Source organism: Oculina patagonica, chromosome 13, assembly GCF_052425735.1.
Source record: "Oculina patagonica isolate OP01 chromosome 13, crgOcupat, whole genome shotgun sequence".
Taxonomy (NCBI): domain Eukaryota; kingdom Metazoa; phylum Cnidaria; class Anthozoa; order Scleractinia; family Oculinidae; genus Oculina; species Oculina patagonica.
In genome coordinates, this window is record NC_135770.1 from 1,568,925 (window position 1) to 1,592,676 (window position 23,752).

General features: G+C 39.6%; 1 protein-coding gene across 3 annotated transcripts; it reads left to right on the forward strand.

The window, feature by feature from the left end:
* Nucleotides 1-979: 979 nt before the first annotated feature.
* Nucleotides 980-23,550, forward strand: LOC144636782 (uncharacterized). Of its 3 annotated transcripts, XR_013567620.1 has the most exons (8): nucleotides 980-1,376; nucleotides 1,837-1,881; nucleotides 17,109-17,284; nucleotides 18,049-18,245; nucleotides 18,768-18,904; nucleotides 19,638-19,682; nucleotides 19,757-20,186; nucleotides 20,994-21,353. XR_013567620.1 is itself a non-coding variant. In XM_078495983.1 (7 exons), the coding sequence occupies exons 1-6, from the start codon at nucleotides 1,049-1,051 to the stop codon at nucleotides 19,679-19,681; spliced, it is 927 nt and encodes a 308-aa protein (XP_078352109.1). In that variant the 5' UTR covers nucleotides 980-1,048; the 3' UTR covers nucleotide 19,682; nucleotides 23,381-23,550. The 3 variants fall into 3 exon arrangements, 1 of the variants encoding a protein (XP_078352109.1); XR_013567619.1 differs by having other exon boundaries at nucleotides 19,638-20,186; nucleotides 20,994-21,355; XM_078495983.1 differs by lacking the exons at nucleotides 19,757-20,186; nucleotides 20,994-21,353 and adding an exon at nucleotides 23,381-23,550.
* Nucleotides 23,551-23,752: the final 202 nt, after the last annotated feature.

The following is a 23,752-nucleotide window of genomic DNA, read 5'->3' on the forward strand; positions in this document are numbered from 1 at the left end:
CTCACAGGCATATTTTATGATGAATACTGGTATCGGATCTTCGATATTTTCTGAGAAAATACTGATTGAGACCACCTTATTAAAAAGGTCAAGTGGTCCTTGTTTGTTAAATGTGAACTGACGCCAACAGTTTCTGATCGCGTCAGCAAACTTTTGAGCCAGCGTTCCAAGTTTCTTTCGGATATTCCATCTAGTGTCATTTCAACTCTGGGAGCTCTAGAAGTTCACGAAAGCGCAGCTGCATGACGAAGTAACTGTAAACGTTTAATGAACAAATTTTCCATTTACGAGCAAAATAAGAACAACGCCTACGTTTGAGCACTTACGAAGCACATTCAGCATTTCGTATAACATTTTATTATATAAACACCATGAAATACCAGGTAATCTTTCGCGCGAAAAAAATTGTATCTTCAAAAGTGAGAATGAGATGTTATCTTCACATGTGAAGATATCGATTTGAAAACGTTTCTGACAAGTTTGCCCTGTTTCAATGCTAAATGAGCCAAAGTTAATTGATATTAAGTCAAAACATCTTCGGATCTTCCTCGGTAATCTTCGGTAATCCTCGGAAAAGTTGGGAAAATGTTTGAAAAGATTCGTACGACCTACGGACAACATTTTGAAAATCTACGGAAATCTTCGGAAAATCGTCAAAAACATCGTAATTAGTAGGTTTATAATAATAAACAGAATTATACATGGTTGCTTGAATGGAGATACAAACTTTATCTCCTCGCGTTGAAATCGATATCTCAGAAGTTCCCTGCGCTCACTCATGAGATATCGATTTGACAACTCGCAGATATATTTCATATTTCCGCGCAACCGGTACCATGTATTATCCTCAATATCTGAGAGCCTAACACGAGGATAATTTACCTGTTAACGTCATGTTAAGTAAATTTTCAATGTTCTCACTCCAGCTGATTATACATATCTTTCTAAATCACTGCTTAATAATTTTCATCAAGCCATTTAGAACTTGATCACTTTACTGCATTGAGCCATTTGGAACTCACTGCCGAGAACGAAAAGCTGTATCGCAATGAATAGTTTTGTACGAATTCTGAGCGTTGTCTTCTTCGTGGCGCTAGTTAGCGGCCAAAATTGCGTCCAAGAAACACTTAATTGTAACGAACCTGTTCCAACGATCTTCAAGCTGGGGGACCAATCCTGTGACTGCAATAACGCGGCACATGCCGGGGCGTTGAAGTACGCTAATGGCAGGGTGTATTTATGTGTCGGCAATGGATGGAAGCTCCTGAGTTTTGAAGATTACGGCGCGGAGAACAATCCGGGGCTTTCCTGTAAGGATATTCTAACTAAAGCTGGAAAACAGCTCAGCGATGGAGTTTACTGGATTCGTCTTCAAGGTAAATAGATGTTCAATTTAGTATTGAACTGCTAATTGGCTATATTTTTTAACATCTTTTTGGCATGTAGCAGATACACCAAAAAAAAAATCACAGTTAACACAAAAATGCGATAAAAGCGCGATGGCCTGAGCAAAATTCCCGATAGTTTGGCGGGATCCTGACTCGAGATCCTTACGTGATCGGTAGTTTATCTCCACTGAACATTGTCTGAGGCTAACGAGTTTAAATTTGTTTCAAAATCCTATGAAAAATTTAAATCTATCTCGTATACGATAGTCGCAGGCAAGATTTAGACTTGCCGCATGTTTCAAAGTTGTACGGTCCAAAAATCGGCCCAAATATTAATCCAAAACAAAAAATAATGCATTCATACAATACGAAAGCATAAAAGTAACCGCTAGCAGTTGAAAGAGCAAGCTCGTAATATTAATATTGCCGCTTTATTATTCTTTAACAGGAAGCCCGGATGCTTTTCCTGTGTATTGCGACATGGCTTCAGGAGGTTTGTAGTTTGATATGTACTCTTATCTTAACAAAGCTAATTTATTCTTGGCAGGAAAACTTGCATGTGAAAAATAGCCGCCAATTAAAACAAATACAACTGTGAAAACATAAGCGGCAACTTCGAGGCCTCAGTTATGATATTGCTTTCTCAAAGAAAACTCAATATAAGCTAAACCATCAATTTAATTTTTTCGCGGAACTTTCTCATGGTCTTTCGTGATTAGATACTGAAAAATTTGGCAAAAAAGGGAGAAACATTTCTGTAAAAACTAAACGAGGCCGTAGTCTTATTTGACAGTTTTTGGCGGTTTTTCGGAGACGTATCTAATTAAGAATTAATTTTCCCAAGGATGCTAGAGGTCGAAACAGCTGTCCACGGTTGCATTTTAGAGGTCATTTTAGTTTTCAGTTTGTCCTCAATCATCCCTTAGGTTTTCTATGCCGTAGTGTAAGGCGCGCTTATTTCATCTGATATAATAATTCATCTATTTATCTATTGCTTACTTTTAAGATGAATTTTTAATGTATACAGATATTGTAAAATCAGGTCATCGCGCAAAATAATTCTCCTTTTTAAAGAAACGCGCGCGCGATTCTGTTCTCTTCAACAGCTTGACTACGAGCCTGAGTTTTGTATGAGCGAAAATTCGATACCTACAATTTTGTGTACGGTCGTGTTCTGTTGTAAATATCTGAGAACATCAAATTTCCGGCCGAAAGTTGTTATTGTTGAAATAAAACATTGCTAAAACCTGAAGAAGCCCGGTTTCCTGGATGTGCCAACTATTTGTCGAATGTCGCTTAACGACTTCTCCTCTATTCTCTTGTTTTGTTATTTAAATGATCTTTCATGCAGCACGACTTCACCAGTGAGAAGTGAGACAGTGCCAAAAAAGGCGACAGATGAACCGCGCGAAATTGATTAAAAATTATTTAGCAAATCAAGCCGGACTCTAGGAACACACAAACTGAAGCTAGAACGCTTCACTTTTGGGTCTAACTGAAAACGAACGTCGGCATAAGTATAAACTAGGAGAATAAGAACACGATGTCTACCAGTAAGAAGCTAAGGCTCCATTCTCGACTTCGTTTCTCGACATATATGGCGTCAGAAACTCTCAGGCATCGGGTGCTGTTGTCCCTTCTACTCTTGTGACGAACTAGCGAAAGCGACTTAAAAACAGGAGGAAAAGGAAATATTTTGAAAAAAGAAGAAGTCATCTTCATTTCTTTCGCTACTTGTGCCTTTTCGGTTTTGTCTAAATTCCCTACACTCTTCCGGACAACTTCGGAAAAAATCAAAATCAACTGCGGCCTCCGACACTTTGTCAAATTATAAGACGCGGGGAAATATAAAACGAGTGTTTTAATTTGCTAGACACGGCCAGAAGTGAACAATTTTCTTGTGCTTATGCGGTGTTACGTTTACCGCACACGAAGGCAAACACAAGCGCAAGCACAGGAAAAGGGAAAAAATGATCCTTGTGCTTGTGTTTGTTTATGCTTGCATCGAAGCCGTTTGCACGGTGAAATAAGGGCTGTTATGCTTGCACTTGCGCTTGTGCTTGCGTCGCTAGTGAAAACCAGGCTTTAATGACTATCAAGAATGTTTTTCACACGCCTTCGCCACATTGAATATAACACCATTCTGCTAGTTAGGAAAAAAATGTTCCCTTTTTTGACCATAGGTTGGCAATTTTACTTTCAGACGCAAGCATAACAACTCTTAATTTACCATGAAAATGGCCTTGACGCAAGCATAAGCACAAGCACAATGATCAATAGGCCATTTCCAAGTTACCCTTTGCCTCTGTTTTAAAACGAGTCTACGTGCGAAACCATTCAAATTAAAATGACTTTGATTTGCATGAAAATGGACCAGTGGGTGAAACTCATTTTAATATGAACGATTTCACATGTAGACTCGTTTTGAAACAGAGACGAAGGGTAACTCGGAAATGGCCTCTTTTTTTACTTTTTTTTATGCTTCCGCTTGTGCTTGCGTTCGCGTTATGCCGTGTGAAAACGAAACACTGCATAAGCACAAGAAAAATAACGACGTGTGGCCGTGTTTGCCAAATCAAAGAACTCGTTTCAGACCCCCCCCCCCCCCCCCCCGTCTGAGCATTGAGCCTTCGTGTCCTTATGCTTGTGCTTATGCTTATACCGAGGTTCGTTTTCGCTTGGCACAAACTACTTATTCTTTCGCTTGTACGTGCTTACGTTGCTAGTGAAAACCCGGTGTCTGACATTTGCAGAATGCAGACTGAGAGAATATATTGTGTTACCTTTATCATTATTGAAAGCTAACCGTAAACAGGCTAACCGAAGTGCTACAATTGTTTTTAGGCTAACCGAAGTGAATAGTAGGCTAACCGGAGTGATTAGTAGGCCAACCGGAGTGAACCTTTCACTCTGGTTAGCAAGTTCACTCCGGTGAGCCTAATAAGCACTTCGGTTAGCCTGTTTACGGTTAGCTTTCAATAATGATAAAGGTAACACAATATTTTCTTTTAGTCTGCATTCTGCATTCTGCAAAAGTCAGACACCGCTATCATCGTGCCGGTGCGATCCATTCGATTCTTTGATTAATTCAGTTTAATGTTTTCTCTGTTCTGTCCTTAACAACGACAACAACAACAACAACGGCAACTTTATTTCTACCCAAGCTAAAATTAAATTTACAAAAAATAATGTTCATAAAATAAAAATTAGTACATGGCTACAATAAATCTTGCATTTCAGAATTTTGTGAAACCATCGTTAAAAAGCTTATTTAGGGCTTACAAAATTATTGAAACCATGTATTCGAAATTTAGATTCGTGATTAAAACAATATTCGCTCAACGTATGCTCAATATTATCAGTTGGAACTTTTCATTCAATTAATTATGTTACTTAATTCATTATCCGGATTTAAGTTGAGCTTAAATATTATTATTTATATATTTTAATCTTTTTAACTTTATTTTAGGTATACTGTAAGTTTTTGTGACTTTTACATTTTATTTTTTTATTTTTACTTTTAATGAGAGCCTCTATTGACAACAGTTTAAGTTGTAAAGTTGATGGAGGAAATCTATTTAAATACAGTCTAATTTACTTACTAATTAGTCGTATCATGCATTCGTTTTATCATATAATTAATTATATATGTATCGTATAATTCGTTTTATCATAATTCGTTCATACAATTGATTTATTGATAATAGTAATAATGAATCATATGATGTATAATTCGATGTATCATACACTAATAACATGATGTATCGATTAATATCATACAATTCATTGTATCACAATTATAACGAATTGTATGATATAACAAATATTATCATAAAATTCATTATCTCATATAATAAATTGTACGACACATGGATTATGATATATGAATTATATGATGTAATTAATCATATGAAATAATTAATTGGTGAAAGTAATATATAATGACATATCATAGTATAGGGGGAAAACTGTTTAAATCATGAATCTATTGTTTTAGAATATATGGTTTCAAATAATCTTGCAAGCCCTGATGAATTACTTGAAATACAAGGTTTTTTAAGGAACATGGTTTCACCTTATTTGAAATAGATGTTATTCGAAACCTTTCAAATACCGAGTGTCTTATCACCGAGCTCATGATTATATAAAATTTTATGTCAGACACAACGTTTTGGGAGTGGGTTTTCCTAACCCGTAAAGCAAAATGTAAATTTTATGGGAAAGTGTCAACTTTTGGACCAAACATAATGCGTAAAAAACGAGGCGAGTAATTTAACTTTACTATTACTAATGAAGGATCTATTTAACGAGTAAGTAAAACCACTCTGGATTAACTTATACCATTTGAACGAAGGAGTAGCGAATGGGTCTGGTAGAATAGGATGTTAGCTGTCCTGAAACCTAACTAGAGTGATCAAGAGATCAGTTCTCCTTACCTATAAGAAGTATTAAACAACGAGTAACTATGTTCTCTCAAAAACAGTGTTTTCGTGATGTAGTGCGAAATTCTCAGAACATGCCTTGATCATTCGCTTTCCCTATTTTTTTAAAAATATTCATCAACTGAGCCAAAAGTGTTTTTACGGTGGCTATACTTGTGTTACTAAAATCAGGATTCAAAATGATTCCGTTGAATAGCCACTCAGAACTCATTAATCAAAGACTTAAAATATCAAGTTTACGAATGCCAATATTGCTACCGTGACGTCACAGGAAACGCCTCTTTTTAAACCATCTTTACGAATGGGTTGTTCATTGACAGAAGCAAACGGTTTCTAACTGGAATCGATGGTCCAGCAAGTTCGACAGTTTACCTTACGTCTTTGAGCATAAGTTCTGTTTCCGTTGGATAACCATCAGTCAGAAGTGTTTCTGGTCTAGAGGAAGGCTTGAATGGGCCAAGAGAGACCTGCTAACTGCTTTTCTATGCCGTTGCTATGTGCAGATAGAAAGTAACTGGCTGTATAACTCAATGGAACTGCAATAATCTTTGCAATGTAGATTGTAGGCTGCATAGATCCATGGCAGATCCACTGTTTTGGGGCAGCTCCCATGAGACGGCTGACTGACTAACTGGATTGATGTTGTTAGATAGAATCACTGCACTGCTAGCTCACTGGTGATGAGGTGGTACGTTGCTTGGTTTGTTTGACCCGAGATGCAGATCCTGAAAGCTGAAGCAGCAGGAAGCATCCGCTGGCCTTTCTGGTGGCGTGAAAGATGATCGTCAGAGCCCATAGTCTGAAAGATGTAGGGTTGCTCAAATAGTAGAATCGGCAGGCCTGTCTGGTGGAAGGAAGACACATCCTCAGATTCCTAAGCAGCAGGAAGAATCGGCACTGTCTCAGTGGTGGAGACGATCATCCACAGAGCGTGAAGTTTTCAGGATATAGCTTGCTGAAGCAGCAGCAAGAATCAGCATGGTTTTCTGGTGACGGGCAGGATGATTCGCAGAGCCCATAGTCTGTAGGATGTTGGATACTGAAGCAACAGGAAGAATCGGATGCCTGTGCTGTGGCGGGGAAGATAATCCTCGGAGCACGAATTCTGCAGGACGTTAATACCGATGAATAGCTGAGCTGATGGTTGTCTGATTGGTATTATGCCATTCTGGTGTAAATCTCCATGAGCTGTCAGCTAAATGTCCTAACAGCGTATCAGTTGAGATGTCATAAACTGCACTGGAGTCATAGTTGGAATGATGCTGATCAGGTACGAAGCTGCAAGATATAAAGTGTACTACCCAACTGCACAAGTTGAGATATATTGCCAGGACATATTCCATGTATAGTCAGGGCACATATGAGATATATAGCCAAAGAAAAGAGATAGAACGAAATACGGCTGCAATAGGGGAAAAGATGATTAAAACTGGGACTTTTAGAAACTATAGATTGCTGTAACAAAAACGTGAATATCCGGGCACTTAAATATTCGACCACATAAATGTGTATGTGTTAACGATGTTATCAGGAGACCAAAGGTAGTTTGCGTGATTAAGATTACTGTACTTAGAGAAAATCTAATTCAGCTATACTGATCTAAGAATCATGGTGTTCTTCTTCTTACATTTCAAAAGCTTCAAGGGCCCTGCACAAGACCCATCAGGATCCCCCCTGAGAATAGATCTACGGCCCACTTATGAATCTGACATATGGGTTTTAACAAAAGGTCAAACCTATTTGTTTCTTTGTGGTTTTCGAGAAGTAGATCTACGCGAGGGCTCCTCGTCTAGCTCCCTTGATGTATATTTGATGTGGCTATGGACAAATACGTGGTCGTCACAGACTCAAGACGGACTGTTCGATGTGGTCATCACCAATCAAAACACTGGTAGCGTGACTGGATAAACAGATGATTGTCAAATAATTCCTTTTAGTACTTTAATGGGCAGAATATCAGTGTGGTAACCTGGGTTTGTAGAAAACTTTATGGATGCATTAGTAGACATAACAAAAATACCTTGCAATAATGTTGCTACAATGTACAATGTTACGGATTTTGCTGCACAACAAAACTGTGTTCCCAAATGGAGGTCCACGAGTTTTTTTAATTTTTCTTATCTTGATTTGATCTTGGTATTTCCTTTAATCGAATCCCTCTGCGGAAATTTGATAGTGCAACAAAAAAGAAGTATCCTATAGTTTGTATGTTTATTTACTCTTCTAGCTTGCTTAGCATAGTAGTGTTGATAACTTGATTCAACCCTATAGCAGCCGGCGAAAATTGCACATAGTACTTACAATCAAGCATCACTGGGAAACGCTCCATCGTTTATAGCTGTCAATGGCCCAACCGCTTGTTTTTTCGACCTGGATTCATTGAAGCAACACGAAAGAAACCTGTAAAACCTGTACAGCCCTAACGTGACTCAAATCCGCTCACTTTCGCTTACCTCGAGGCCGATTTGCTGTCGGTGGCACCTGTTGTACATTAAAGCATGCGCTGACATGCAGATAGTAACGAGAAATCTCAATAGAAACATTTAAGCAAGCAAAGAGCTAATTTTGCAGAGCAATACTTACCAAGTCTCCTTTATCTGTAAGAAAAGGAAAGGTGTGTGGAGTGCTGAACAGTCAGTTACAGATGGTCGCACGTGGTGTATTTATCTGTTCTTCAAAAGGAAAAGGGAATAAAAAAATTTGAGTTAAACTTGTCTAAACATAACAATGTGCAGACAGAAACGTACCTCAATTTTTAATGGAGTGATGTTGTTTAGATCCAATCTGGAGAAATTGCCTCGTGTGACGGTCCACATTGCCTTTTTGTTGTTGTCAAACGAAAAATCAGGTTGCAAGAATTCGTTTGTCCCCGAAAATGGACATATATTGAATGGTAATCCGTTTTACGCCGACGAAAATTTGGCGTGGCTAGAATCCACCAGAACGCGCCAGTTTACAAACTCGTTCGAGTCATCCCCGAAAATGGACGACCTAAACACTAGATCGAAAAGCGTTCTTTGACGTACCCAATTGAAGCGAACTACTTCGTCCCCGAAAATGGACGCTAGGAAAAAACCTAAAGCAACTCCAAACGAAAAACTAGGTTGTGAAAATTGGTTTGTCCCCAAAAACGGACCTATAATACGGTACCACGTTTTACGCCGACGAAAATGGGCATAGGTAGGAATCCACCAGGAGGCGTAAGTTGACAACTCGTCCGAGTCATCTCTGAAAATGGACGACCTAAACAGTGGAAAAAGTTCTTTGAATGCAATTAAGGGTTAAATTTACAGAGCAATACTTACGAAGTCCGTCTCCTTTACCTATAAGAAAAGAAAAGGTGTGTGGAGTGCTGAATAGTCAGTTACAGGCTAGGTGGTCGCACGTGGTTTATCTACCTGAACTTCAAACCGAAAACGGAATAAAAATGAGAGATAACCTTGCATTATCATAAAGATGTGCAGCTATCGACTTACCTCAGTCTTTAATGATGTGATTCAGATCCAATCTGGAGAAAGTGCCCCTTTGTGTTAATTGACGGTCAACATAAATTTTTGTTGTTGTTTCTTTACCTAAAACAACGCCAAACGAAAAACAAGGTTGTGAGAACTCGTTTGTCCCCGAAAATGGACACATGTACCGTACTCCGTTTTACGCCAACGAAAATGGGCGTGGCTAGAATCCATCAGAACGCTCGAGTTGACAAACTCGTCCGAGTCATCCCCGAAAATGGACGACCTAAACACTGGCAAAAAGTTCTTTGACGCACACAATTGAAGCGAATTAATACGCCCCCGAAAATTGACGCTAGGACAAAAACTAATGACCAATAACCTTTTACCGTTATCAAATATTTTGAAGTCCTAAAATTATAAAGACAGATCTCGAAAGAGAAGTAGCCAGTCGGAAAGAGACTGTGAGACTGTGTAAATCCGTAATTACATATTAATTTTTAATTATTTACAGTATTTAGAACAAAGTGACACAAAAGGAACAAGTTTTTTATTTATTCTTAAGCTGAACATATCACTAACTACACACAGTACAGATATTCAGTTCATGCAAAATGCTTTTGAACCTGATAGGTCCTGATAGAAGGTGCTGAAGTACGCTAAACCGACATTTACTTTGTGTTAACCGTAAACGTCGTTTCTTTATTGTGTCTTTTCTAAAAAAAGCAAACGCCAAAAGAATAACTTTTCTTATAGGTTGTTAGATTTCGTTGAACCCGAAAGTGAAACACGTTTTACGCCTCCGAAAGCTGGCGTACTTAGGACCCGGCCTGAAATAACGCGAAGTACACGAAATTAACGGCTCGATCTGGCAAGTCATCCCCCGAAAATGGATCGCCTGCGTTGCCAACTGAGGTGCTTAAAAAATTCTTGCTGAAATGAAATATCATATTCTGCGTCCCCGAAAATGGACGTTTGGAGAACGGGAAAAAACGTTTGTCCCCGAAAATGGACATAAATTGTACCGTATACCGTTTTACAACGACGAAAATGGGCGTGGCTAGAATCCACTAGAACCGGCGAGTTGACAAACTCGTCAGAGTCATCCCCGAAAATGGACGACCTAAACACAAGATCGGAAAACGTTCTTTGACGCACAAATTGAAGCGAATTAATACGCCCCCGAAAATGGACACTAGGAAAAAACTGAAACTAACAACCTTTTATCGTTATCAAATATTTTGCAGTCCTAAAATTACAAAGAGTGATCTCGAAAGAGAAGGAGCCAGTCGGATAGAGAAGGAGTAAAACGAGACTAAGTCGGTTGTGTGCAATTCAGTTCGGTTATTACATATTTATTAATTATTCACAGTATTTAGAAAAAAGTGACACAAATAAAAAGATTTTTTATTTATTCTTAAGCTGAAAATATCACTCACTACACACAGTAGTTTATGCGAAACTTATTTGAACCTGATAGCCGATGATAGGTCCTGGTAGATGGAGCTGAATTACGCTAAACCGACATTTATCTTGTTAAACGTAAACGTCGTTTCTTTGTTGTCTTTGATAAAAAAAAAACACACTCCAAAAGAAGAACTTTTCCTGTATATAGGTTGTTAGGATTCGTTAGACCCGCAATGAAACACGTTTTACGCCGCCGAAAACTGGCGTACTTAGGACCCGTCCTGAGATAACGCGAAGTTGACGAAATTAACGACTCGATCTTGCAAGTCATCCCCGAAAATGGAATCGCCTACGATGCCAGCTGAGGGGCTTGAAAATTTTTTTGTTGAAATTAATATCATGTTCTGCGTCCCCGAAAATGGACGCTTGGAGAACAGAACCAGCCAGAAATAGATGAAATTAAGATGAAACAGAACTGCGTGCAAATCCTTGAAAACAAAGAACAATAAGTTATTTACAGTATTCAGAAAAAAAGGCAGCGAGCGTGCATCCTAAAAAATACATGCTTTAGAGTTAGTTATTCACCCAGACAAAAGAAACTCACAAAATAAAGAGAAAACACAATTTTTATTCTCAGATTGTTTTTTCATGCCGGTCGTTTTTGCTCCCCAAAATGATCCTCGACGAAAAACAAGATCTTATGTGTAAACCTTTACATCAAGAGAAAATTATTTTCTCTTGATTCATCTTAATGTATTCTGTAAACAAACAAACAAACAAACAAACAAACAAGACAGTTGATTACAAATGCCTTATAACACTAGTCATAAACGTTAGTCCCTACTATGCTTACATTTAAAAAAGAATATTTCAATACTTCTAGGTTTGTTAGCTTAAATTAATCCACAGGACCTAAAGTAATCCATGAGGGGGTGCGCTCCTATTTGAAAAAAAAGTGCCCAGAGAAACCAAGAATGTCCCTGTGTCTGTAAAACTTGACACTGCTCGTGGAACACGCAGGGCTGCTCGGACATTTAATTTATATGGGGTTCGCATTGGCTTGCTATCGAGAAAAACGCGATACCAGGCCTTTGTTGTAGATCCTCGGTTATAGCCGAAAGTCGAAAGCCGATTATAGCCGATTATAGTTCGAAGCGTTCCGAAAGCAACCGAACCAAAATGCTGTATGACGCTGGACTGCAACCCGCACTATAGTCCACAATGTTTGTTTTGCCTTTGTTTGTACGTTCTGGAGTAAGTTAAGAGATTTTATAAAACAACAGACAATTGAGGTTTTAGTATCAAAGGAAACAAACATTGTGGTGAGGAGCGCTTGTTGCACTTCCAAAGTCTTACAGCATTCATCCGCGCGTGCTTTCCACGTGTGTCACGCGTGCGGCAAAGACAACAACAGCAAGCCAACAAAAACCCTCGTGTTATCATTTTATATTTTATATTGCATTAAGAACGTCTTAATAAATAAACAATTATTCACCGACCTCAGAATGAATAATTGTTGTAGCATGTACCACATCGTATCAGTGAATAAAGGTGAACACGGTGAATTAGACATATTTTTCGAAATCTTGGTAATTAACATAAAATCTTCAAACACGCTTTTTGTGCTAGCTAGGCTATGTGGAGATTCCAAGCGCCCGAATACAAACCAATATTCACCAGTGTGGTTCATTCTGGTTTTTATAATTACTTTTTATTCTATCTATACTTTCTTGTCTATCAATTCAGATGCAGTGAAAAGGAGACTGTTTTTTCCATGTGTCCTCGTTATCCCTGCGTGGTTCCAATGTTATCTCCTTGATTCACTTGTTTTGATTATCTTGGCTCGTCGATGTTGCGTCTACCTAACTAATTTTCTCTATTCCTATCTTTCTACTGCTTGAGATCGAACTTGGGTCTCCTTTCTCCAGGCCTTATTAACATATAACTTAAGAGGTCTTTACAATTGTTTAACATCGAAAAAGCTTGTGTTTATCCAGTCTCCAAGTGGCGCTCCAGTTCCTCCGACAGACGTGAAGTCTACCAACGCCTACAATTTGTAGACGGTCTAAGTTTCCTGCGCCTGCGAGGTGCAATGCAAGCGGATTCCTTGAGGAGGCTCCTCCCACAAGGAGACTTGTATATGTCCGGTTGCTAACACCGCCTGTAAGCGAGAAAAGCCTCTCAAGTAGCTATAAGTAACTCCTGGGCTATGCTCTCAGTCTCTTTACTGTCTAGATAGATGATAAGATCTTCTCATAGGATGCATCTTGTTGGTGAATTGTCCGGTAGATCGCTTTTGGAGGCTGCCTACGCTGACATTTGTAAGCGATATTAACTAGGATGTGTGCTTTGTCCCAGATTCCCAGCTAACTACTTTAAGCCTTGGCGCTGAACTACACTCGCATGTGCGAGCCTACACTAGTTAGCTACCTGCAACTAGAAAACTGACAACTTAACATGACAGGAGAAAACAAAACCGTCTTCATTTCCGTGTTAAGCGGTCATTCTCTAGTTTCCTAAGTTTTATCATTAAATAAATGAATTTATTAATGAATTAACTGGATGAGCCTTGAACCGAACGACCCAGTTAATAACAGCGATGATACTGCTATTAAACGGGGAAAAGTTCTAGTCAATAACAGTGATATTGCTGTCATTGAAAGGAACTTCGATTAGAAAAAATACCTTAAAAAACACTAAGCGGGAGATTGCGCAGAAGCCGAAGTGAAGCCGAACTTCTTGTGTGTCGAAGAAAAGCGAAACTTAAACCTAGTGCCGAAAAATTGACCGAATGAAATATTCGAAGCCGAATTGTGAAACTCCGGAAAGGAAAAGGGAAGGCCCAACCCACCCATAAACAGTCTTAATTTAGCTAAGCGGAAAAAGTCGTATAAGCCGAATATAGGCCGAATATATGCCGAACGTTCGCCGAGTGTAAGGTTCATCCAGAGCACTATCTGCCCACCCTTCCCTGCCCACTGAAAGAACCACACTAACCACTACCAAGAAGAACTTCTGTCTTTCGTTGCCAAGACGACGCTGAGAACATTGAGCGATGAAGTGTTGTACTGGCAATGACTGTTGGCTAAGGACAGTGGACTGACTGCTTGACGAGGTCGGGAGAAGCCAAACTGAAAAGGACATAGCAAAGAAAAGCTATGAGTTAATTTTTACTCCTAAAGCGTGGTTTTCACTAGCAACGCAAGCACAAGCGCAAGCGCAAGCGCGATCACGCAAAAAGGTCAAATTTTGACCCTTGTGCTTGTGCTTGCCGCAAGCACTAGCACAAGCATCAAAATGCAATTCGCTTGTGCTTTTGCTTGAGTCGAAGCCTTTTTCACGGAGAAATAAGAGCTGTTATCCTTGCGCTTGTGCTTGCGCTTGTGCTTGCGTCGCTAGTGAACCTAGGCTTAAAGGACTTCTCATTTTTTAAAAGGTGCAAGTGGGGCAGCTGGTGGAAATGATGGGGGAGGGCATGCAGAATGCATGCCTGAAATAGCGTTTCTGAGGTTCTAAAATGTAACTTTTCCCGGCTGAGAATGCCTCCAGCCCCTCCCCCCTCTTTTATATGTAGCAAACATCATTAACAACCAACTATAAGGTTGCAAATACAGTTCACACCCACTAACAAACTGATGTGCCAATTAATAACAATAGTTATTAATCGGTTCACTTAGAATATAATTACTATTATGCAAAGACTGTATCTATAACAGTACAAAAATACAGATGCCCTGAAAAGCGTTCTGGGAGATGACATCCGGACATGCCCCCCAGAACAATCATGACACTATTCAGCAGAGACCCAGAAAAGTCATCTCTGATCTGGGGAACCCACGAGAGGAAGAGCCGCGCCCGAGCAGGCCCAATAAAGAAATGTTCCGCGAGAGAGAGTACTTAATTACACCTGAATAGGGGCGGACACAATTGGAAAGGAGGAAGGAAATGGCCCGATTCCGAAATGGACAGAACGCTATTCCATCCATTTTGCTCTCAGGGGCAGAATGAACAGATCTAAAATGTTGCGAATAAAACTCCAAGATGGCGGATGGCATAGCCCATGATTCGAGGGATGTGCCAACTCTCCTTTGTGAATAGCACTGCCAGAACATCAGGACAAATCCACTTGTCTTCAAACTTTTTTCCTCCTCTTTATTAAGTAGAATAATTGCTGCGATAGCGCTGCAATGGCAACCACTTCGTTGGCCGCGATTTTTGTTACGCAATGTTTGCTCGTGCCAGAATCGCGCATATCATCTCGACTACATGGGCGTTTTTTAATGCAGGCAATCTGATTTATTTCTAGCATTCGGTACCAACCATTCTTATTCCAGAATTGTAGGTTAAAAAAACGCACCCTTAACTTAGTTACACACGAGCCGAAATCATCGGCATATACTAAAACCCGAAACAACGAAACGAAACCACCGAAACGAAACGAAACGACCGAAACCGCCGAAACGAGCGAAACGAAACCGCCGAAACAACCGAAACGGCCGAAACGAACGAAATCACCGAGACAAGCAAACCTTCAAGAATTCCGTCACTTACCGTACTATACACCCCGTTTAGCCTACTTTACACTGCGATTAGCCTACTATAAACCCCCGGTTAGCCTACTATACACTCCGGTTAGCCTACTACACACTCCGGTTAGCCTACTATACACTCCGGTTAGCCTACTATGCACTCCGGTTAGCCTGTTTACGGTTAGCTCTCAATAATTGTAATGGGTTTTGCTTGTTTCGGTGATTTCGTCTCGTTTCGCTCGTTTCGGCCGTTTCGGTGGTTTCGTTTCGGTCGTTTCGGTGGTTTCGCTCGTTTCGGTCGTTTCGTTTCGGTCGTTTCGTTTCGTTGTTTCGGGTTTTAGTACATGCCGAAATCATCAGTAAAGTTCGAAACGGACATATAAAATAAATATAATGTTTGTATTTGAATATTGCTCCAGTTCCACACCATTTTGTTGGGTTGGTCTAACTTATTCAGATCTAGATCTAAATACTTTTGTACGAACATATATGTCCCTCAAATAAATCTAAAATTAAAGAAAAAGTTTAAGGTAACATTTAATTTTAGCTATAGACCGGTCATTCAACTTCAACTGTCGCGTCTTTCTTCCACCTAAATCAGGATCAGTTTACGCTCTTTAATCATTGTTTATCAAAAGTTCGTTTCATGTATTAACTACGGGCGAAAAATACACTAACGAAGGAGACAAGCAAACAGTCAAACGTACCTGGCATGAATAACAGCTTTTTAAATCGTTACGGCCACATTTCAAAGCCATCATTTGTTCAAAAAGTTTGCTTGGAACATGATTCGTTTTGTTTTTCCTTCGATGAATTAATTCTTCGGTCGCTAGCCTCTGAAATTAAAAGAGCAAGAAACCGACTTTACTAATTATAATTGGCCAAGTAACCGCCAATACATGGAACTTTTTTGTTTGAAGTCGATTTCAGCTCTCAGGCTGACTCTCAGAATTAAACATTTCATTGTGCGAATTGAAACTGAAACATCTTATTAATACATACCATTTTTCTTGCCAATACCATTTCTTGTAGCTCGGTACTAAGAGTAGCTACAGCTTTAGAGTTATTTATCGTTGGAACTGTGACTAAGACGCGAAAGGCTTCAGCGTTTAAGTTTTAAAAATGTACCGTTCACTCTCATTTTGAAGCCGAATATCTAATTGTCGATGATTAAATTGGGCGCCAACGGTTTCAATGCACGTCCTCGAGTAAGGACGGTATGTGATTGGTTCACGTCATCAAGCGCCGCACGGGATTTAACTGTTATATTCATGTTCGTTTGGTTCTGTATGCAAATTAAAAAATATTGTGTCCGGTAAAAGACCAAAAATTTGTGCTCTCTGTGGGCACATATCTACAAACGATAAGTATACGGTTTTCACGGGCCGCCGTGAAAGCTAAGCTTTAACAGTGGAAAACCCTGACGGATTCTCGTTCTAAAGAAATATTTTAAAAGTTTTTTTTTTCCTCAGCGCAGACGACCAGACGACAACCTTTCTATTAGAAAACAAGATCGTTAATTCTGTCACCATGCATGATCTTATATGCAGTCCCCTTTTCTCATTGGTTTATAAAGCGGTTTTTACTATTAAAGACCGGTCATTTGCCGATGTGAACCAAAATATGCCAGAGTGCGTCCAGCAATCCGAGCTCAACTTGTGCAGCCCGCGGGAACTGAAATTTAGGTGAATCATGGGAATAATGGGGCATAAATAAATAAAAAAAATGGTCGATTATTCGCAGATTAAAAAACTCGGGCTTGTAGTCTATTTTGAAATGTAAAGACGATTTAAAAACCGACGAAATTACCACGACGCAACGATATTTTATTTGTTGGCGGCAAATAACAAAACAAGGACTCATCATGTACTTCATGTTATTCATCACCAGGTTGGACCATGGTATTCAAAGTAGTCAGTGGTGTTGACAGGAAAGTGTGGGACTTGTATAACTCGGATGATGCTGCCGCTGAGTTCGTAACAGCAGCCCTTGACGTCACAAACCAGTATTATGAACACTATAAGAACCGAGTGGTGATGAACTGGCAGACTTTTAATCCATCTCAGGTAAAAGTGCCTATGATGCGACATTTTTTTCTACATTGTTGAAAAGTTTTCTGTTTGAAATGCACAATTCCAAAGTACAGGAATATATACGCGCGTTTTTTATAATACCTTTTCTTACGAACGCCCGACCGAGACCCGTATTCTCAACTGACTCACTTCTCTCTTAAAGGGATAATGTCACAATTTTTAAAAGGAAACCTAAAAATAATAGTTCATTTTTATTAAAAATTGCTATATAAGAGCACTGAAACTGTTAACAAACGTCTTTGGCTGAAGATGGCTCGGATGGAAATGAATTGCCACTTTACAAGGTGTTTCCGTGCGTCTCCTTTAAATGTTCAAGGTAATGTTTTTCATGGGTTAAGTCAGTTGCCTACCACTAAATAATTTTAGAACCGAGTTTGGACCAAACATCTGCGAAATCCTCGTGACTTAGCTCCTTTAAGACCGTGTAACGGCAGGCTTTCAAACTTTCACAGTTCCAACACTTTGCTTTGTTACGTGATACAGTCATCTCTCTCCCAGACACCTCTATAAGACGGACACCTGGTGTTGGTCCCGTCCCTGTCGTTTTTCAGTCATTTTACTGTAACTAAACTCTCTATAATACGGATACCTCTCTAAGGCGGACAGTTGGAGCCGGTCCCGGCGGTGTCCATTACAGAGAGAGTTGGCTGTATATGCAGGAGCATCCGTCGAAGAAATGTTGTTTTTGTCTGATTTAATACAAAAACACTAAATTATTATTTTTTTCCTGTCAACAGGCGAAAGTGGTCTTATACGAAAGAGGCGTTGCTAAAAAGGAGCTGGTCTTTGACGCATCAGGGACAGACAAGTTGAACTGGTTTACAGTGGACAAAATGATTTCCTCTCCGTGGACGGATGTAAAAACCGAGCCGAGGAACTACTTCTCTATTCACGGCTGGTGTAGCGGATCGTGTCGCAGTTTTTTCATTAATAGGTAGGAAGGAAGTGCAGGGAAAGCGCAGTGGTGAGAGTGATCGTTCTCACCAATGTGGCTCGTGTTCGATTCCCGTCATATGTGGGTTGAGTTTTTGTTGGTTCGCATCCTTGCTCTCCAGGTTATTCGGTTTTCCTTCCTCCACAAAAACCAACACTTCTAAATTCCAATTTGATCGGGAAACCCAGAGCCACAGGTTTGTCAGTCGCTACCGTCGTTAAGAAAATCTATTCATTCATTCATTCATTCATTCATTCATTCATTCATTCATTCATTCATTCATTCATTCATTCATTCATTCATTCATTCATTCATTCATTCATTCATTCATTCATTCATTCATTCATTCATTCATTCATTCATTCATTCATTCACTAGCTATTACCGTATTACTCACTCACTGACTCACTCACTCACGGCTCACTCACTCACTGCCTCACTCATTCTTTCTTAATTCATTCTTTTATTTATTTATTTATTTATTTATTTATTTATTTATTTATTTATCATTTTATGTTCTAGGAACTATGGTGGATGTGGAGCTGATGCCGGTTGGCTCATTAGCGTTGGCCCATTCTGCTCTTGGGAAACCAGTCCTTCTCGAAAGAATGGCGTCTTGTACAGCAAGCTGTCCACATATACCAACTGGAACTCAAACGGTGAGGCTCGCTTATAATCTTGAGACCCAGAGTTTTTGAGCTAGGAGCTGAGTGAGACTGAGCGAGACTGGATACGAGATTAGAAATCAAAACACCGGGAACCAACCGTCTTTAAGGAGCTCAGTCACGGACAACTTATCTTGAAAAAACTTTCCAGTTTTTTAAAGTTTGTCAGTCGTAATCCGTCTAAATCTTCGTCAGTCCAAACCATCCTTGATTATTTTCGCGTTTTGATTACTCCTTTGTTGTTTTCCTACATTACACAACTATTATTTTGAGGTTTTCTTGAATTTGGAAGTAATCAGAAAAATGACTCAAAATATCGTGACAATGTCCCTTAAGTCTTCGTCAGTTGAAACCATCCGTGGTTGTGTTTGCGTTTTTATTGCCCCTTTTTTGCTTTGCTACGAGAAATATCGTGAGATTGTTTCTTTTCCCTTTATGTAATAATTAATGACCTCACATATGACGTCACAAGTCTTAGTCTCCGGACCTCACAAGGATACGAGTAACGCTTTTGAATGAAAATGGTCAAAAAACGGTGGCTAAATGATCGAACCGTATTTTCTTCCCGTAATATATATTGTGCTGTAAAATTATCGTAAAACATTAGACAGTCAAATTTTTATTTTTTTCAATACTCAAGAGAAATCCACCGGCTGCAAAATGATCTTAATGGATACATTAAATTATTCATTGCTATCTTAAAGCTCTTCCCCTTTTCTTTCAACAGACAATGTTGCAGTTGCAGATGTGCTTGCAGTTTTTGTAAAATAAGGTAACACATGGGGCAAACTGAGTCTTTTTGTACTTAAGTTTGATGCCTTCACCCTATATTTTTTTTTATTTCAGAATTGAAACGAGTGGCAAGGAAAAAGTTTTGTTTACAACTTAAATCTTACGATAAAAAATTCGAGAGGCAAAATTTAATCGCAAATAAAATAAAAAGACAAGCAGTACTGTAGTCAAGAAATGCGTGTTCTCTATCTTGAACATGAAGTACCGTGTGTGTCGTTTGTGGGGGAGGGGGGATGGGTGGGGAGGAGAAAATAGAAAACTAGAAGAATAAAAGGTAGGGTACTGGGGAGAGGTTGGCCCTTCCCGATTATGCTAGTAAAACGGGCAGTTTATTCTCCGAGCAATACTGGTTTTTGGTGCTACTTGTTTTGCAGCATTTCACAAAAGGAAATTGGAAAAGATTCAAGCTCTAACTATGCTGTATTATACCAAACCCAATTGATAAGTTGGTGTGCGACAAATGCGATACAACAGACTTTTTAAGGTCGCGCAGGACCCTTGCTCATTAATATATTCATTAGCCAAATTTTTTGTTGGAGTGCTATCTTGTAAAGCTTTAATTCACTTACATTTTGAATATCGATTCCTCTAAAATTTAATAAGGATACTCAGAGATGATGGAATTACTTCATGATTGTCCTTTTACTGAGAGATGACCGTTGTCTGTGATGTTACGAGCCCTTAAAAGTTTAACTGAAGATAATGCGATTTTGTGTCCAAGTTTTCAGCTAGCACAGCGCACAAAATTAAATGATTATATAGCCTAGTGATAAATCGTAACTTCTTTTGTGTTCCCACTAGAACAAAATTTTCGATTTCAAAAACTGCTACAAGTTTATGGCTTTTAAGAGAGTAAAAATGTGAAATCTAAACTTTGAAACACGCTATCTTCATTTTGAGAAGGAAATTTAAAAATTCGCTCTAGACAGAACACAATAGAGTACATCAAGTTTATGTTCCTCGCGAATCAACTCTTGAAATTCTATATCGGCGGAGAAAACTTGGACACAAAATTGAAGGTTTTGAGGCTTCCGAAGACCTTCCGAGTCAATGTTTACAACAACGTGTGATATATTCAAAGCTGTGAATCTATTTATGATAATTCCCTATGTTCCAGCGCACTTGGCACAAAGCTGAGAACAATTACTAGTAATTACTTGTACAAAAGAGTTTAAAAACAAACATCCTCATGAATATTTCGTTTGTTGTCGGCTTCAGTCGTCTGGCAGTTGGTGCATACTCTTTAAATAAATACATACTAATGATTGCAAGGGTCCTGCGCGACCTTAAGTAATTGATCGTGTTACCATTACAGTTATTGAGAGCTAACCGTAAACAGGTTAACCGGAAAGTTATTCAGAGTAAACCGGAATGTTATTCAGGCTTAACCGGAGTGCCACTGTGCGGGTCTGTTAGTCTGCAGACTGCATTTAACTGCATACGTGACTGGAAGATTGTCAAGTCGACCGGCCGTATTAACTGTAAACAATGAGGCATACTTTACTCCTTGCAAGTCACTATTACTTACTCACTTCGTTTTACTGTAGTTATTCTTCGCGCGCATGTCTGCACGTCTGTTTTGTGACGCAACTAAGGCTAGTGTGCATTCTCGACCCCACAGCACTTCTCGCCGTCAGTCTTGCGCAAAAGAGAAGTGCTCTGGGGTCGAGAATGGGTAATGTGCTAAATGTATCATTTTATCGACTATTCTCACCGGGGCCCGCGCGAACAAACACCCTAATTTCCCATTCCACGTGCCCAGTTACTTTGGCAACTGCAAGCCATGCCGCTGACTATGCACAGGTATATATAAGCTTCTCAGTACACGTGTATTCTGTCTTTTCGTGAAGTGCTGGCGTACTTTTGCATCGGCTCCTCGTTTACTCTAGCGTCATCGTTGCGCCCTCCGTCTGCCCATTACACAAGTCCTGGTGCTCTTATCGTGGAGTTTTGGCTACTCGTCTTACTCGTTTATACGTTCAACATGTTTATCCTCACTTCGCCGATGCTTCTCTATTTCAAGCGTGCCTACTGCAAATAAAAGGCCACCCGATAGCGCTCTAGCAATTCCTACAGAGAAGAGTCCGAGGTCTGTTATCTGGGTCTTCGCTCGCATGTTAGTCTTCCGTTCCTCGACCAGGTTTAGTTTGTTATACGGTTTTAGCCTGTTCTACTTATTTTGCATTGTGTTGTTTGCGGTGTTTGTTAAGCTACCTTCGCGTCCCGAGTTATGGAAAAAAAATAAATAAATAATGGAAATTAAGAGATGGAAAAGAAGAAGTTAAAAAAGGAAAAAGAAAAGAGATGAAGAGTTAAAAAAAATGAGAAAAAGAAGAAGTCAGAAAAAGAAAAGGAGAGAAGAAAAAGAAAAGAAAAGAGATGAAGAGATAAAAATAAGAGAAAGAAGAAGTAAGAAAAAGAAATGAGAAGGAAAAAAAAAATTGAAAAGAAATGAAAAGGTTAACAAAAAGATATTGAGAGAACGAAGACTCAAGTTACAAGATGAGAGAGAAATGGGAGGAAAAATGAAATGGCCATAAAAAGATCACTTATTATCGTTGTATCTGGAGGCGAGATTAACCGCTGCGTCGGCTTGTCCCGAAAGGGGTTATCTAAAACCTTGCACTCTGTCCTAGACGGGGTATTTCGGGGCTCGCCATGTGGTTGGTTTTTCCCCTTCCAAGTCGTTGTATGTTATCTTTGAGACACCGTTTATATACTATTTTCGTGGTCCTGGTTGACTCCGGGGAGCTCACTTCGGTTTTGATCTCGAGGTTGCCGTATTTTTCGAGCTTGAATCGTTTGGTAGCTGATATTGCGTTTGGTAGGGGGAAAACCCCGCATGGCGGGCCCCAGCAATCAGTTAGAAATGTCCATTTGCTTGCTTTTTGTTGCTGTTCCCTTTAGTTTCGTTTTGGTGACATATTTTGCTATGTGTCTTGCCGTGATTATATTATTGTAAATGCTTACACGCTTTCTGAGTTTTGGGAGGAAGACTCTTGTTTTCTTTCAAGTTTAAGAAAATGTACCAAGAAATCACCCACTTAACAAAGAAGGCAAAGAGAAAGAGAGCCTCGGAACGAGGTTGGCTGTTCTTAGCTTGGGGCTTATGTGAGCGGGTGCCGTAGGAGTCGCCTCGTTCCCATAACTTAACTATAACCGGGGTGATTGAGAGTAAGGGCTCCGGTGGGAATTGTTTACTATTCTCACCGGGGCCCGCGCGAACAAACACCCTAATTTCCCATTCCACGTGCCCAGTTACTTTGGCAACTGCAAGCCATGCCGCTGACTATGCACAGGTATATATAAGCTTCTCAGTACACGTGTATTCTGTCTTTTCGTGAAGTGCTGGAGGACTGAAGCATTGGCGACCCACCCACCTCCCCGCAGCGATGACCTCTGTACTTGCCGTATTGGAGCTCTCGCTCTCTCTCACCTTCGGAGTCGCCTCGTTCCCATAACTTAACTATAACCGGGGTGATTGAGAGTAAGGGCTCCGGTGGGAATTGTTTACTGTCTAAATAAAATTATGTTAGGCGTAAATTACTGAATTTGGAGAGGTAAGAAATCATGATGAGTAATAAGAAATTTTGCTGTGAGAACAATTGACTATAAATGATCGATGAAGCCTTAGGACCAGACAGAGAAAATATTTAATTTCATTCTCATCAATTTCAGAAACATAACCACAGCTCATTTAGACACCTGACCAGTGGCCAGAGTGAAGAAACCTGATGAGGCAGTAGATTTGATTTTGCTTGCTGTAGTTGCAGAGATGTTGGTTGCGGGTCCGATTTCCCCGCTTATGCCGCTTAATTATTATATTATTGTGCCTCACAGTCAGTGTAATGAACAAAATAAAACATTGAAGAAAAGTAGTAAAATACACACTTTCTTTTTCCTTCCCCCCCCCCCCCCCGTTTCTTGTTATCGCGTCGCACGCTAGGAAAAGAAAGACAAATAAAAAAAATAAAATCGTTATTTTAACTGTACTCAGTCCAGACCATTTGAATTGGCCTGAACACAGATAAAGTGATCACACTTGTTTAA